The sequence below is a fragment of the Macrobrachium rosenbergii genome, chromosome 11, assembly GCF_040412425.1.
Source record: "Macrobrachium rosenbergii isolate ZJJX-2024 chromosome 11, ASM4041242v1, whole genome shotgun sequence".
NCBI lineage: Eukaryota > Metazoa > Arthropoda > Malacostraca > Decapoda > Palaemonidae > Macrobrachium > Macrobrachium rosenbergii.
In genome coordinates, this window is record NC_089751.1 from 46428566 (window position 1) to 46444249 (window position 15684).

Consider the following 15684-nt stretch of genomic DNA (forward strand, 5'->3'; position numbering starts at 1 on the left):
GAGACAATGACAAGGAAATAACGGCTATATGAATTAATGGGAAATGAACTCATTACAGCAAAAGTTCTGCCAAATCTGGGACTACATAACTTATTGACAACTATACACTCAAAAAGTTGGGTTCTTACCTGTCTGAAACCTAGGCCAGCAGATGATTTTTGAGTCTGGAATAGAGTGTCTACAGTTCATGAAGAAATAAAAAATGTTGGGCTAATATAAATGATGAGTATGTAGGTGAAACATATAGTTATCATTTAATGCTTTACCAGAGTATTTGACATCACTATGATACAGCCATAAAAAAACTGAGAATGTCAATAAAAAGGTCAAGAGAAAAACAATTAATTAAAAAACACAACTATCCATATTCAAACCAGGAGTTAGCTCACACTCTCTTATTAATGAAACATATACAAATCAAGTTACCCTCGTGGAAAATCTTTATAAAAATCAAAGACAAAGAACATGGCCATCCAAAGATCTCCACTCATTTCCCTTTGTGTCAATCATTGCATACAAATAAGGATATGCCTTCATTTCTAATAGCACCATACACACCTGCATCTAATCAAGATTACTGTATTATATTACAGTATCAGGTAGTTTAACCAGACTACCAAGTTATGCTGTGAGAACTTAACTGAGGAGAGTCAGACACGTTGGAAAAGAAAACAAAACCACTGCTGTGATAAACATTCATAACAAAGATGAATTACCACTCTTTGTATTTTATTTACAGCTTTCATTTTTCTCCAAAACATTGAAATAATAAACCAATCCAGTTATAATTCCATGCAATCATGAACTTGCCATTCATTTGACATCTCTTTCTTTGCACTACATATTACCATCACTATTTCACACATAAAAATGCATTTCACTCTTATGCTATGACATTTTCTGACACAAGATCTGGGCTCTAAGTGGCCTCCAGTTGGACCAATGACTCTAAATACTGACAATACTTGATGTTTGCATACTCTACTTAAATCTGTGCAGCACAGTAGGCTATTTTCCATATTTAGAACTTAGAACTTCTATTAATGTACTTACAGCTAATAGACTGGATATATGCTGCATATATTGTAAATAACCAATCTGAAGCACTGCTCATTAACAATTAAAAACAAAGAGATTAAAACTAAAAATCTAATACACCAGTCTCTAGTATTTAAGATTAAAAATTGCTAACATGAAATATCCCCTCCACCTTTCCTGACAAAAAAAAATAAATGTTTAATAAATAAAAGACTTTGCACAAAATCTGAGAAAACCACCAGCTCAAAGTGTGACTGCCTCCTAGCCTACCCAAAGTGTGGAAGGAATAATTACATTTAACTGAAACTTTGGTTGATATAGAACTACTGTAATACCTTAAATGTAACTTCAGTAAAAATGAAATGAAATTTAACTCTAGCTAAAAAGCAAAAAATCATTAAATATTCTTAGGTAAAATACAAAACTGTATCTTCTTTTGCACAAAAAAAAGCATGGACACAGCACTATGGTCATTTCACCATGTACAGTACTTGTATTTCACTTTAACTAAAGTAATTTTCATAAAACTTCATCTTTCAAGGCTAGATCTGGCACCACCCCAAAAAAACCTCTGTTACACAAAAATAGGTACAGTACAACTGAAGCATTCAGTCTACTAAATTCTTAAACAAAAGAATAATTTTCAAGTGACTAACTTATGACCTAAGATATATAATCTGCCTCTAGAAGCTACTTGTTAGAATTTTGACGAGTGATCTGTTTTTACAGCCAACCATGTTATGGTGAACAATTGCAAATTCAAAGACAAAATTCGGCCTTCTTCTGCCTGTATGTTTCTGTTTAGGTTCTGAAAGGTAACCAACCAGTCTTCACAACATGTTTAATTCCTCCATGAGGATCATTACGTAGTTTCTTGAATCTCTCAGAGAGATGAAACTAATTCATCACTTATGAAGTTTGACAGATAGCTTTTGTCTCCTGTGACTGGAATATGCAGTGATGCCAAGCTTAAAAATGGACTGTACAATGCAGTTCAACTTGTACTACTATTCACAGTTTTTTAAAAGGCAACAATTTATCAGCTTATGTTGCAAACTCAGTTTTTTCTAATTTTCTAAAATTCCCTCTGATAAAAGAAAAGCTTTCCAGGGAAGTGTCCAAGTGTCCTTATAGGATACAATAATACCTGTCCTTAGGACAGAATTGTTACAAAAAAGCAGAAGCTGGTGTTGCTAGGAAGCAAATAATGGGTAATGGAAGACAAATCGGCTATTCCACATTTTATGAGATAAAGCAACAAAGGAAAGAACTGTTTTAATTCACAGACTAAGGAATATCAACCACAACCAAATGGAAAGGGATGAAAAAGGTGTAGTTAACAGATGGACAAAGTGTTTCCTCCGCAGTTCATGGAACAACACAGCCAAGTGAAATCCATCTCAGGAATGCTCAATGCAAACAAGCTGAAGACAGTTTATATTAAGAAATGAAGATCCCAGTCAGGTGTCCATGTAACACTGTGCAAAGAAAAGCAAAGATAAACACAACAGTCTTTGACAGCTATTAGTTGTGCAAGGAGCAAAAGCTAATCTAGAGATGGAAGGACTCTCTCCAAATTCGAAGGCTATTCCTTTACTGAACAACCATCAGGGTCATTTTCTGTTGAGTAGGCTGCTAAACTGCAATATATTTGCCATTTACTTGTCACCATAAGTAACCTTTTTAATCAAGCCCATGGATAATCCAAAAACTTAAATATAGCTATCATGCATACTGTGCAAAGAAACTGTTAAACTCCTGCTTTTCTGTTCTCTACACTCTCTGGTGATTTAAAAGATGGTGCAATATTCATGATACAAAGGTCATGGAGGAAATTGTGGCTTGGTACTTTGTTCCAAGATAATAAGGATGACCTGGAGGAATTTGTGGGCTTTTGAGTCATGCAGACCAGTGAATTTAAAAACAATGCAGTGTTAGAAGTACTCCAGATACCCAAGTCTCATGCAAACTCAGATACAAGAGGTTGTGAGTGAGTGCAAAATGATGCACCAGTGGTCTTAAGGTGTCAGAAGAGCATATTATTTTATTTCAAGTGTCACCAATCTGGATGCACTAGACACTAAAGAGAAATGTAAAGATGCTGAAGAAGATCAACAGGTTACACTGAAGACTGCATCACAAGTATAAGATAGTCCTTTAGTTTACTATAAGATGATCTATGCTGAGAGCTGAAAAGCCATGCAGTACCATGTGATGTACAAGAACTTTCAGGCAAAGATAACAGCATCAGTGAAACAGATAATCATATATGAATTCTTTAAGAGATACTGCTAAAAAAGCCTCTGCCTCATCTATTACACCCTGCTCTTTGCAACAGCAACACCTAAACTTCGTGACCACTAAAGTTACAAGATTCAAATGTGCAGTGTACTGTTCTTTTCAGAATATTATGGATACCTTTTGTTATTAGAATGAATGATTGGACATTGTGTGTCAGTATGGATACCTTTTGGTATTTATGTAAATTGTGATTGAAGTGATATAAAATTATCTTTATTGCTCAAAGTTGACCAACCAAACATGTTACAAGCTGAGAAGAGAGGTTCCGAAGAATCCATATAACTGGGCTTTTGCTGTTCAGTTATGAAAATCAGCTGTAAGAACCATATGACTGAAGAGGAAAGTAATCTGACATGTTAAAATATTAATCAACTTCTGATATCCCAAGCAATTGTGTTCTAATGACCTCAGGAATGACAATACGGTACACAAAAAAACTGACCTACCAGTTTTGCATTTGTGAATTCAAAATCTAAAATACTCAACAAAATCTGCTTGTTTCTTTGCAATTATTCAAAAGCAGACATTGAAGTTACCTCACAGTTCTTTTCTGAAATCCCAGAATTTTGCTTGTTAATTAAATTACAAATTAGTTACTGTATTAACCTTCAATTTATACTTATATATCTAAGCAAATTAACTTCTTTCAAGAACTGGAATTGCCAAAATAACAGCATTGAAAACCTTGTGTTTTTTTTTTCATTCATAACAATACAACATTACATTTATTAGCATTGCCACAACAAAGAAAGTAGTGTTAAATTCAGTGTAAAAACATAATTCACTACCTTTAAACAAAATAATTTTGTTAGTTATATGAGCCACTTTTATAAAGATGTACCCACTACAAGTAGAGGTCGAGATTTCAACATTCCACATAACTGAAACTGTTATGAGCAACAAAATATATCTGAACATGTTTCAGCTCTATTGCTTTTTCCTATAAACAAAAAACACAGATTAGCCTTTCAGCATAATCCTCACAAGACACTTGTTCAAAAACTATAATGTACTGTAAATATTACGGCTTCTGAGCACCTTCAACTCTAGTGTGGTTGCTTGCCTGCAGCATCTACATTTTCATCTCCATTTTGATCTTTACCAATATACCCCCACCCTAGATGAGACTAAAATAAAACTACTAAAAAGTTCTGAAACTTATACAAACATCCCTGCAAACCAACAGAACAGTAGTAAGTTTTATAAAGCACATCAAAACAAGACACTCTGAATTTTTCCAGTTACCATTCTTGTGAGGTATGAAGAGTTCTTTTTATAGTCTTCCTATTGTGATTCATTTAATCTTCACTATTAACAGCAATTTCTGTTTTCAAACTACATTTCTACACCAGCACTTACTTTTCTTTTACAAAACATACGAGTCAGTTATAGTACCTTTACCTTAATCTATCCTTACACAATTTGGGCACCTCTTCATTTTTCTCTTCAGCTATATATTTACAGAAACATAAAGGAATAATATCTATAAATTCAATATTTTTTAATCGCTTTCCTTATTAGTGCTAGTCTCTGCTTATGTGCTTCTGTTGTTGGTGCTCTCTTGTAAGGACGAAGTTCATCTGTACCAAAGCCAGGAATCCACATATGCCAATTACGTTCTGAAAAGAAAGAAACATACTTGATCATTTTAACTCAGTTTTAACAAACAACCAATAAGCTTTGACAAAAAAGCAGCTAGACCAAAGCTAACAGTGTAAGTCAGTACAGTACAGTATATCAGCTTAGCTAGCATAACAGGTCAATCAGAACTGTTGAAACTAGACAATGGGTTTGATTTATTCTAATAAGGTCCACAACAATTTCACCTCTGAGATCTGAAGAATCATGAAAACATAAACTTTACTTTTTTTATTTTTCAATACTCTGCAAGTTATTAATAACAGGTTCATTATTACATTTATTATTCCATTCATCTTGGATCAGCTGTTTGGAGTACACTACCAAACTTTACACAGCCACCAAAACTGCTCTTTTGATAGCATGATTAATAACTTTATACATTACATGAACTCTGATATGAACTGGAACCCTACATAACTGAATATACTTGGAATCTGATATGCTAACAACTGAAAGGAATGTCCTCTATTCCAGTGTAACACTTTGGGTTTCAGTTGCTCTTGTCTTCTAAAGCTTTTTGTACAACACTATAGATCTCAAATGGACAAGTGTCAGATAAGAAAAGTGTATGACAAAGAATCAGTTACAAGGAAACATACTAAGCCTCTGCAGTGGATACCTAGAATTATTACAATACAGTAATGAAGGATGAGGCATGTCAATTTTGTATAAGCAATACATCCCACACTTATACAGATGTCAGAACCACATCATCTACAAATAGCAAAGAAACAATTTTCTTCTTTGATTTTTCAAAACAAACACTTTTTGTGCACAAGTCCATTCCTAAAAATAGCCTTTAAGTGCATCCACACAAACTTTCAGACACTCAAAGAAGAGAACCTCCAGTTTCAGCTGGTAATCCATGTACCTGGGCTCCACTGGCCCTCTAGTCTGTATTGTTTGGACCAGTGGTGGGGTACAGAGGGGCAAGAGGTTGAAGAACTATTTAGGTGGGAAGGCATCTAGGGCCTGGAGGAACCAGAGAACTTCTAGAGGAAGATTGTACAGAACACCTAAAAATTCAAAAGAATAACAAATAGTCAAGAAGTGGACTGGAATCTTGTTAGCAGGGTTGTGTTGCACTTCATGGACTGATTAAATAGGGAAACTGCACAAATAAGGACGACAAGTCTATGTTACATTCCTTCCTTCAGAAACTGAAAACACTTGGCATGCTGCTCCCACTACAGAAAATGAGAAGCTAAAATGCACAAGTAGATCTCAAAGAGTATAACAAAGATTCTCCACTGGAACTGAAAACACTTGGCCCACTGCTCCCACTGCAACAAATGAATGTGGAAGCAGATCTCAAAGAAAGCATAACAAGGGTTCTCCAGAGGTAGTAATTAAAATGGAGCAAAGTCAATTTTGTCTACTAAAAATAGTCTAAAACAGCCATAATTTCATGACCCTTAATCTATAGTTTGGAAGCTTGCTCTTCACAAGTATAACTATTTGTTCATGCAATACATTAAATCATAAGTAAATTGTATTTTCACTCACTACCATCAAGGATGTGTCAGTGGATAAGGGCAGTGAAGATACTCAGTCCTAAATGGATATAGGAGAAGGTATGCAGTGAAGATACTCAGTCCTAAATGGATATAGGAGAAGGTATTCCTTCTACTTGATGTCTCATAAGGTAGAAGACAAGGCCTTTTGGAATAAAAGTACTATCTTAGAGGGTGAGGTTCTCAAAGAAAGAAAGTTCCTTGGTTTCATACATCTACCAAGTCACATAATCAAGAACTGAGGAAAGGACCAAACCAGATGCCTTGGCATTTGGTTTGGCAGCTTGAGGAAAGACCAACTCCTCCATTCTTGTTACTCGGCCTAAATCGAGTGCTGAACTAACAATTAAGTTCTTATTCTGCATGGACATATATGTGTTGTCTTAATAGCTTAAATAACAATCTGTCCACTGCCTGTAGTACAGAGGTCCATAGGTGGCAGGTGACAATTCAGTTCCACTAGTTTCAGCAGAGATGCCACTTTAATTGGTGCAGATCTGCAACAACTTCCTTCCAATTAGCAATTGTCTAGTTGTCTCAGAAGAGAAAAGTCTGTTAATGCAACCTCAATGACAGGCTGTGTGTCTCGCCTGAAGAAGTCTAAGTTCTGGAGGTGGCACTTTAAGGAATGCTACCATAACATTATCCCATCATTTAAAGGTTTTGAGCATGCCTACAAAGTCTTTACAAGACTGGAAACTACTAATATTAGTGCAAGGATTGAGCCATAGCTGTCATCAACACTTTAAGGACTCTTGATGGTGACTGAATAAGTAGGACCAAGAAAGGAAATGCCTAGACTTTTGTGTTGAATTTTCCTTGAAGATAACTGGAAATTAGTGCCACAACATTATGCTCCACTCAACAGAGCACAAAGATCACCAAATGACCCACACTTCAAAACTTATGGATCTTCCATTGAATGGCTGAATGAATGTATCCCGAAATTTAGCCAATAAAGCCAAGCACTGGAGCATCTTCATCCATTCAGCATTTCAGACAATTAAAAGGAGTTGGTGTGATTGGGTAGCAAGATGAAGAGATCCAAAAAATAAATGAGATGAAGTATAAGGATCTGAAGGTGAAACCAGGAGAAAACCCAACAACATTACTAAGACATATTAGTTAAGATGTTACTAAGCAAATGAAAGAAAGGAAGTAGGAATGAAGTAAAGTATACAGTAAGCCTAAACAGTGGATGCAGCTAGGGGGTGACAAAATGCTGCAAACACCTTTTAGTAATGCCTAAAGTACATTATGTAAGGTGCACCGATGGCACTAACCCCTTTACTGAGAGACTGTCCACTGATCCTTAGGGAGTCCCTGTAGTCTAATGGCCTGACATGTAACTTACACCCTTGTCTTTTAGATGATGAGGGAAAGCTTGCAAAGCCAAAAGATCTGCAGTTTTGTCCCTGCAGGCTGATGTGTATGCCTTTCTTCTTATGCAACCCATAGTTTAACACTAAAGGATTTCCAAAATTGTCTTGTAATTTTGACACAGGATGCTGTCTGGCAGTGTGGAGACAGGTCATCTACTGTACAACTGAAGTTGGAGAAGGCTAGTTTGGAAACAGGTCTGAACCCTAACTTCAGTGTTAGAATTGTGCCCCATCTCCTCTACAGCAAATCAACAGAGTAAAACAAAGTCCTTTGACCTTCTCTGTCTGGGCCAACTATGGCCTCTGAAGTGGGACAGGCTCATCTCCAAGAAGGTGGTTGGGCTTGTAGGATCTTTGTTCAGGCTGAAGACAGAGATGCCTGATATGGAAATAATTATGACCCTAACATCTCTGGTAGAAATGGGTGCCCTCTTGTTCTCTGATGCCTCGAGGCTTAGGCTTTAATACATGGCTGAAACTTTCATCAGTGGGCACTCATTAAGACAATCCAGTGGTTTTGATACCTCACTTGATACCATTTCAGGAGCCATGAAGTAAGCTCTTGAAAGACAGTGCTTAAGCCAAAGCACAGAACCTGCACAGACCTTCAGAGATTGTTGGGAAAATGATGGATAAAATTCAACAGAACAATTCTTCTGAGACCGTGGACACCATCAAATAACATCATCTTTGGATACACTTATAGTACTCTGAAAACTAATGTCCCATATGGAAGGAGTCTGCTAAGATGAGATTCAGTTGGCCAGCGTAGATGGCAGAATGCAAGCTTCAGTGGGCTTAGAGGACCTGCATCTAATTACTGTCAAAACTTTACTGCCAGCCTGCCTCTTAACCACTGATCCTACTTCAGCTGATCTTCATGCCCCTTGCAGAAGTCTGGGGAAAGAGCAACTATATCCTGAAAGGTAATACTAACCTCCCTTTCAGGTTTTGACTAACTATAGTTATGCACCTACCTTGCAAGTTTCCAGTGAATCTGGAAATGGGTCTCAACAAAAATGACAAATTTTAAATCAACTAGTATTTTTCATGACTAACAAACCTGCAGTCTTAAAGTAAGGAATAAATTCTCTAGAGCCTGCTGGATTCCGGTTAAAAATATCACAAGGAATTGGTGGCAACGGGAGTCGGCCAATAAGGGAGAAGAGGAAGCTGCGCGACCTGCCTTCCCCAACTACACACCATCATCCCAGTTTCCTTCCAGCCAGGAAAAGAATGAGGGGTGGCTTGAGGTGGGCTGTATACATTAAGACCACAAGTTTGTTAGTTATGAAAAATATAAATTGATTTAAAATTTGTCATTTGTTCATATACAGAACAAACCTTTGGTCTTAACATAAGGAAGACTTACTCTTGGAAGGAGGATAAGAAAGCTTTGACTCTTCATCGATCCTGGGTGACAGAGAGAGTCCAAATTTGTAGGATATAGGGATTAATGGCCATTGCAGGATCCAATCTAAAACCTTCAATGTTGTTGTAGAAAGACATACCACCAGTATCCAATGTTTCCAAGTATAGGGGGCTTTTTTGGCCTGAAAGGTGTTTAAAAGTTTGGTGCCTCATATTCCTGGTCACCATTTTAAAGATAATTGGAAACTGGTTCAGCTTTTCTTTAATACAAAACAAAAGTTTCTCACTCTAGCTTTGAAAATAACAAAATTACATGCAATTTATTATATTTTAAAATAAAATGTTGAAGGGGTGGGGTTATGAAGGGTCTCCTAAGGGGAACTGGCTCAGCTTTCATATAAAAATGATTTTCTAGCTCTTTTCAGATTTTACACTGAAGAATTTCTCATTTTTAAAAACTGTTGTTTTACATGATGAGAGCCTCAATGGCCAGGTTGGGAGAGCAGCAGACTCGGACTTCATTGAGGTCTGTGGCACAGTTTCAAATCCGCAGCCGACCGGTCAGAGAGGCGGACACTTTGCTGTCTGTGTAGAAACCCTGGGATTATATATGTAATCAACGGATAGGTTTGCTGAAAGCAAATGGGTGTTACAGACTAATACACACACAAACAAAGCCACTCCATCTTCTAAAAACATAACAGACACATCACACGTCTCGAACTGTCGACCTAACTGCTCAACTCTTTTTGCTGCTGGGAGAAAGGGAGCTGGGGATTTGGTACGATACATGCACACATGCGCCACCGGGGTCTAAGCGATGTCAGGCAGGGCAGCCAATCGAGGCTAGGGTCTACCTCAACGCCAAATCAATGTTCTTCAAAAGAAGGAATCATGCTTATCCCATATAAAAAATGGGAAAAGCATGTTAAACGAAGAAGAAGTTTCACATGATGCTTTAAATATCTAAAATCAAACTAAGGGGGCATGACAAAAAATAATTCTAACCTTTACTTTGATTTTTTCACATACACTTACTCACCATTTTAAGGTCATTTTTGACACAATGGGCACAATATTTAATAACACTGAACCAAAGAATTTCAAAACCATTATATGATTAAGACATCAATCATTGTGTCATTAATGCAATTAAGTAACTTTACCTAGTCTGCAAAAAGATTATTTGTTTAACCCATGGACAGTCAACAATTAACTCGAAGGATCCAGCACTTGAATATAATGAATGAAGTACAGTAACCTCTTTGCTATCTGAACATCCACTATCTAATATATAACATTATTTGATCCTTTCCCATAGTGGAAAGGTTTTGCAATAAATGTGAGATTTATCAATTAGCCAAAGCACTTTCTGCCTAACTGGGTCACATAAATACACAACTGTTAAGTGCAAAAAATTCATTGTTAAGGCAATTCAAACTTTCAGTAAAAAACAATTATTGATAATCTAAACACATACAGCAACATCATCATAAATGTTTTCATATCAGTTTTCCCCTTTAAGGTGTTTGATGTGAAATGAGTTCTCTCCACTTTTCTATGACCTTCCTCCTTTTCCTTTTCTAACAAACTGCTGCTCATCCTTTCTCGTCACATGTACAAACATACAGCAACAAACATTACAAAAAATAAAAAGATCCTTACCTAAATACATTTGGACATCTTTGACATCTAAAGATCTTGCCCCTCTGTGTTGCGCTAATCGGCAAGCTGCATTGACAGTGGACTCTATGAAATCATCTGCTATTGAAAGAAGCATGTCTTCAACTTCTTCTTCCAACTGCTCATTGGGATCAACTTCCCGTACAAGTTCTGTAATTCTTTGCTTACTCAAAACCTGAAAAAAGTCAACAAAAATCGTAAAATAATTATCAAGCAAGTTTTCCACAAAAGTCTGCACAACTAGAAAAATTTTAGATGATTCAAAGAAAAAATCAATTACATGCTACTTTGGTCATTCAGAACTGTGTATGTCACTTAACTGCTAGTACACTTGATTTATGCAGATGCCAAGCCATTCAAACAGGTTATTTTATCATGATGCCACTGAGGATTGCCATGAACAGTGCCTACAAACATTTTATCCTCAAATTTGATTCACTATGTCCTAGTAAAAGGTACACAACAGCTTGGAAGAGCAATTTAGCAAAAAATTTGTAAATTTTACCATGCATCTGCACGTCTTGAAGAGACATTTTTTAGTCAGAGGATGTTGGGTGTTGACCTATTAATCTACAACATTAAAATATAAACATAAAACTACACCAAGGATATAGAGACATGAGAGACCTGTAACAATACACAAATGTATTTACAAAGATTTCCTTAAGCATTGTGCTCCATGAATAAAAATCTTGTGTTTCAAGTGCTGTATATCTTAATGCCCTGGTGGGCACATTTAAAAGGTAAACACAGTTAACCTTGGATATTTATTATTTTCAGAACTGCAATGCCTTACGATATACATCATCTAAACACATTTTCATATTTCAATTTTGATTTTACTTGCATTCTAGTTAGGAATTCTACTGTCTGATGAGAACAGTAAACCAGCATGATGTCAGAACATCAGTGTAACAAAATAACCAAAGTAACATGGCTTATTATAATTCTGACAAGAGTTCATCTGCTTATAAGTAAGAATACACTCCTCAGTTATTGTCATGGTTAGATTCCAAAGACCAAGTCATTTGTCTGTTTGAAAACTGGTCCCACATGAAATTTAATGTAGCCAAAGACTGTTTGAGAGTTTATGTTAGATTACCATATTGTACGAATTCTTTTATTTCTTATGAGGTGGTAATTTTTCAAATGTTTTATGCAATATGCAATACAGTATTGTAAATACAACTGTATCCTTTTAACTAAAGTATATCATATCTTTAATAATAATCCCTCCCTTTCAAGCCTAAGTGTGTTTTCCTGATTGTTAAAGAAATCTTATCTAAATGCAGTACATGGATTCCTCTCTTGTATTCAAAAGCCACATATGGTAAACCTGACTTGTATTTATAAGCATGTTACTGTGAGCCTCTATATAGGATGGTTTCTTAACTTCAATTTACAGTGTTCAATTGTAATGGGTAACCAGAGAATTCACACACTGATGCATGTATACACAAACAGAAATGGAAGATTTCTATCAAATGTTTATTATATCTTTCACTGCTTCTTCTATAATCTTTACATTTTGCAATCGAGACCTTCTCCTAAAATTATCAAACTAGTCTTTGTTGATTCAAAAGTCTGCAGAGAAAGACCTTCACCATCTATTTTCCTTACATATTCATAAAAGGACATGGCATTTTTTTTTCGATCATTTTTGAGTCTACATGGTGTTGAGATGCCTTTTTATACCAATCCTGCACCCACATTACAGTAGCTGTTTCTAAACAAGAGGGGCAGGGCAAGAAGTAATTTACACAAGATGCACAGAATGACTTTTCCTCATTATATGTGTACTTCACAGTTGATGCATTGATGCTTTGGTATCTTGGTAGCATTTTCAGCAGCACTGAGAACTTCAAGCTGTTGGGTTATGAATAAATTTAAGATTTCACATCTGCATTGCACTCCACATACAAGAACCAAGAAAACTAGTAATCAAGTCTTCATCATCGTTAAAAACAGTTTTGTTTGTTTTTTCCTTCATATAATTAGTTGTGAAATGACTTCTCTGTTTTGTGCTCTTTCTGCCTGAACTACCCTGAAGTTTAGGGCCCAGTCCATCTCCTTTCTCTAAAGTGCCCTGGGACTTCTTATAGGTCTTCATCCTGCTACTTCCATACCAACTGTTTTTCAACTAACTGTGTTCCTAATCACACATGCAAACAATATCAGTCTTGATATCACACCTCTCCACTAATTCCTCATTTGTAACCTTAACAGTCAATGGTCACACTCTTTGAAAATCATGTCCATTTTTCTTGTTAGTGCTCATGTTTCTGCTGCACAAAATAGTACAGGCCTTTACCCATCATAATTCTCTGCTCCTCTACAAACTGGACATTCCTATTAACCACACTAGTCTAGCTCTCTCCAATTCATCCTTGCTGCAGATTCTATTTTTCTTACCGCTTTCTGAACTCTTGCTTCATGGGCCAATGCATACCCAAGGTAAAAGTAATGCTCTGTCTCTTCTAAAACCAGCCCCATCTATCACAACAGGCTCTCACATCCCCTCTCTACCCCATTTATTCTTGTAATGCATTTTGGGCATCAAATATCTTGCTCCAAGTATATTTCGTAATTCTGAGTACCTCTTGCAAGACCATATGTTACATTTGGTACAAAGTACAAAATTCAACCATAAGCCTAAGAAGCCTGATGGCATTTGTATGGAGGCTGCTTTCAAGTACTAAAGAACGATGGTCCCACTTACAGGAGCTTAGGACTTCATGGGAAGCTCCTTCTCAAAATACCGACATAATAATTTCATTTCCACTGAAAAACTTCCATTAATACCCTATGCTAAAAATTTGTGCTTGAACAGACCTATTCTCTTTAATTCCTAAACTGACAACTTCCTTGCTACGCTTTGTTGCGTAGTAAATCTACTGTGCTGAATAGTGACAGCAACAGGATAAATATTCATAAAAAATGCTTAGTTAGAGAGGAAATATATCATTTGCAGAATAGTGCCAACTACTTGTTAATAAACATTTAATGACTGGCACTTCAGTCTTTTAAAGTAAAATTAATTTTTCTTACAAACCCGCTACTCTTAATGAGAGTTCCCTTCTTTGTTTGCCAACCATACCAATAAAATGAAGGAAGGAGTTGGATTGGACTAGTGAGTCTGTCACTGGGTGTATAAGCCTAACTTGGTAGCTGCTGTGTTCTTTTCTTATTTCATCAGAGGGCCAAAGTGTCGATGAATACTTTTCACAAATGAAAATGTTAAATTATAAGCAGTGAGTGGAAAATTTATTGTTACTTAAAAAATATGACTTCCATATACTGCAGTTTATCACTGTTAAAGACAACATTTTATAGGAGTACAAAATGGATGTGTATTCAATAACCAATCCCCTGTGCTACTAAACATTATTATTTCTAAACTGATTACAATACACAATATTTCATACATTCTTACTGTAAACCTAGTCTATTTGGAATTCTAAAAAGTTACAAAATCACTAGAAAACAATTCTATAACAATTTACTCACAGGTGGTGTATCAGTTGAAGTATTTATAGATGTATCAGGTGCTGGAACAGACTGGTTTTGTACAGGAGTTTTCACTTGGGTAGTTGTAGCAGCTGCTACCATATTTGTTTGCCCCACATGGTTGCTAACAGCCTGAATCTGTTGTCCTTGCACAACTTGCTGGACTCCTACACTCTGACCACTTACAACCTGCTACAAATGTTAAAACAAAATATTCTCAAAATAGAGTCATAACTATTTCAGTTTATCAAAGCAATCAAATGGCTTCTTACAAACTACGGTTCCTTTTTAACTGAGAAAAAATTTTTTGTGTAAGCCTTCAAAATTTAACAGATTACACAAATGATATATCAAATGATTGGTTTAAAAATTGTAGGACTACATTGGGCATAAGATAAAAAACTAAATTTTTAAAACAATTCTATTTGTTCATAAAAATCCATAATCTGCATGCATGAATGATTATTCATGTGTGAACACTAAGGATCCACTGCAGGACCTAGCTACCTTCAGTGTCTGTGCAAGCTTAGTGCAAAACCAAGGAAAATGATGTGCTGGGAGGAGGAATTCCATATATGACTGATGGGTCTGTATCAAAATGCTACTTTTCATACAAACCTATCAATCATATACAAAAAGCTTGCTTTTCTTTTGAAAAATTACTGTTTCATCACATCATCATCAATCACATCATACTTGAATACCAAATTAGTAAAAGACTGCAAAGTTGGAACCTAGATTGTTTGCAAGTATCCAATGGACTCAGGAGACAATTCTTGAACCGTATGAGTCAGATACTGGCACTCAACTAAAATCAAAGGGTCATTTCAAGTATTAGGAAACCCGAAGAATACAAGTTTTTCATACAGGTAAATTGTCAGGAGGAATACAATGAACTTTCCATTGCATCTCCCTCCTCAGGTAAAACTTGTTCTACATCAACTAACAGCCCAAATATGATGCATAACATCTAAATGACAGAAAATTGCAAATGTAGTCTGACACTACCAGGTATTTGCATTTAAAATATGTTAAAATCTCAACATTATGCCTAAAAGCCAAGAATGTGGAGAGTGCTTTAATCTTGTGAACTATCACTCTTATTCATCCTGCTTCATCCTCTGAAACATTTATGTAGAGGTAAATATTACCTAATTTTAGCGATGAATGGCCCTCACAGGTCATAGCAGAGAGTCATTCTCACTACAGACAAGAAGGCAGGGACAGCAAAAGGAGTATTACAATCT

The 15684-nt window shown here is 36.1% G+C and overlaps 1 protein-coding gene across 2 annotated transcripts in view; it reads right to left on the minus strand.

Annotated features, from left to right (window-relative positions):
- Nucleotides 1-681: 681 nt before the first annotated feature.
- Nucleotides 682-15684, minus strand: part of Taf12 (TATA-box binding protein associated factor 12) — a 28640-nt gene continuing 13637 nt past the window's right edge. For both annotated transcript variants that reach the window (XM_067111789.1, XM_067111788.1), the window contains exons 4-6: nucleotides 14438-14629; nucleotides 10913-11105; nucleotides 682-4958 (exon numbers count right to left, since the gene is read on the minus strand). In XM_067111789.1, coding sequence (XP_066967890.1) covers nucleotides 4831-4958; nucleotides 10913-11105; nucleotides 14438-14629 — 513 coding nt within the window. In that variant the 3' untranslated portion in view covers nucleotides 682-4830. The remainder of the gene's footprint in view (nucleotides 4959-10912; nucleotides 11106-14437; nucleotides 14630-15684) is intronic.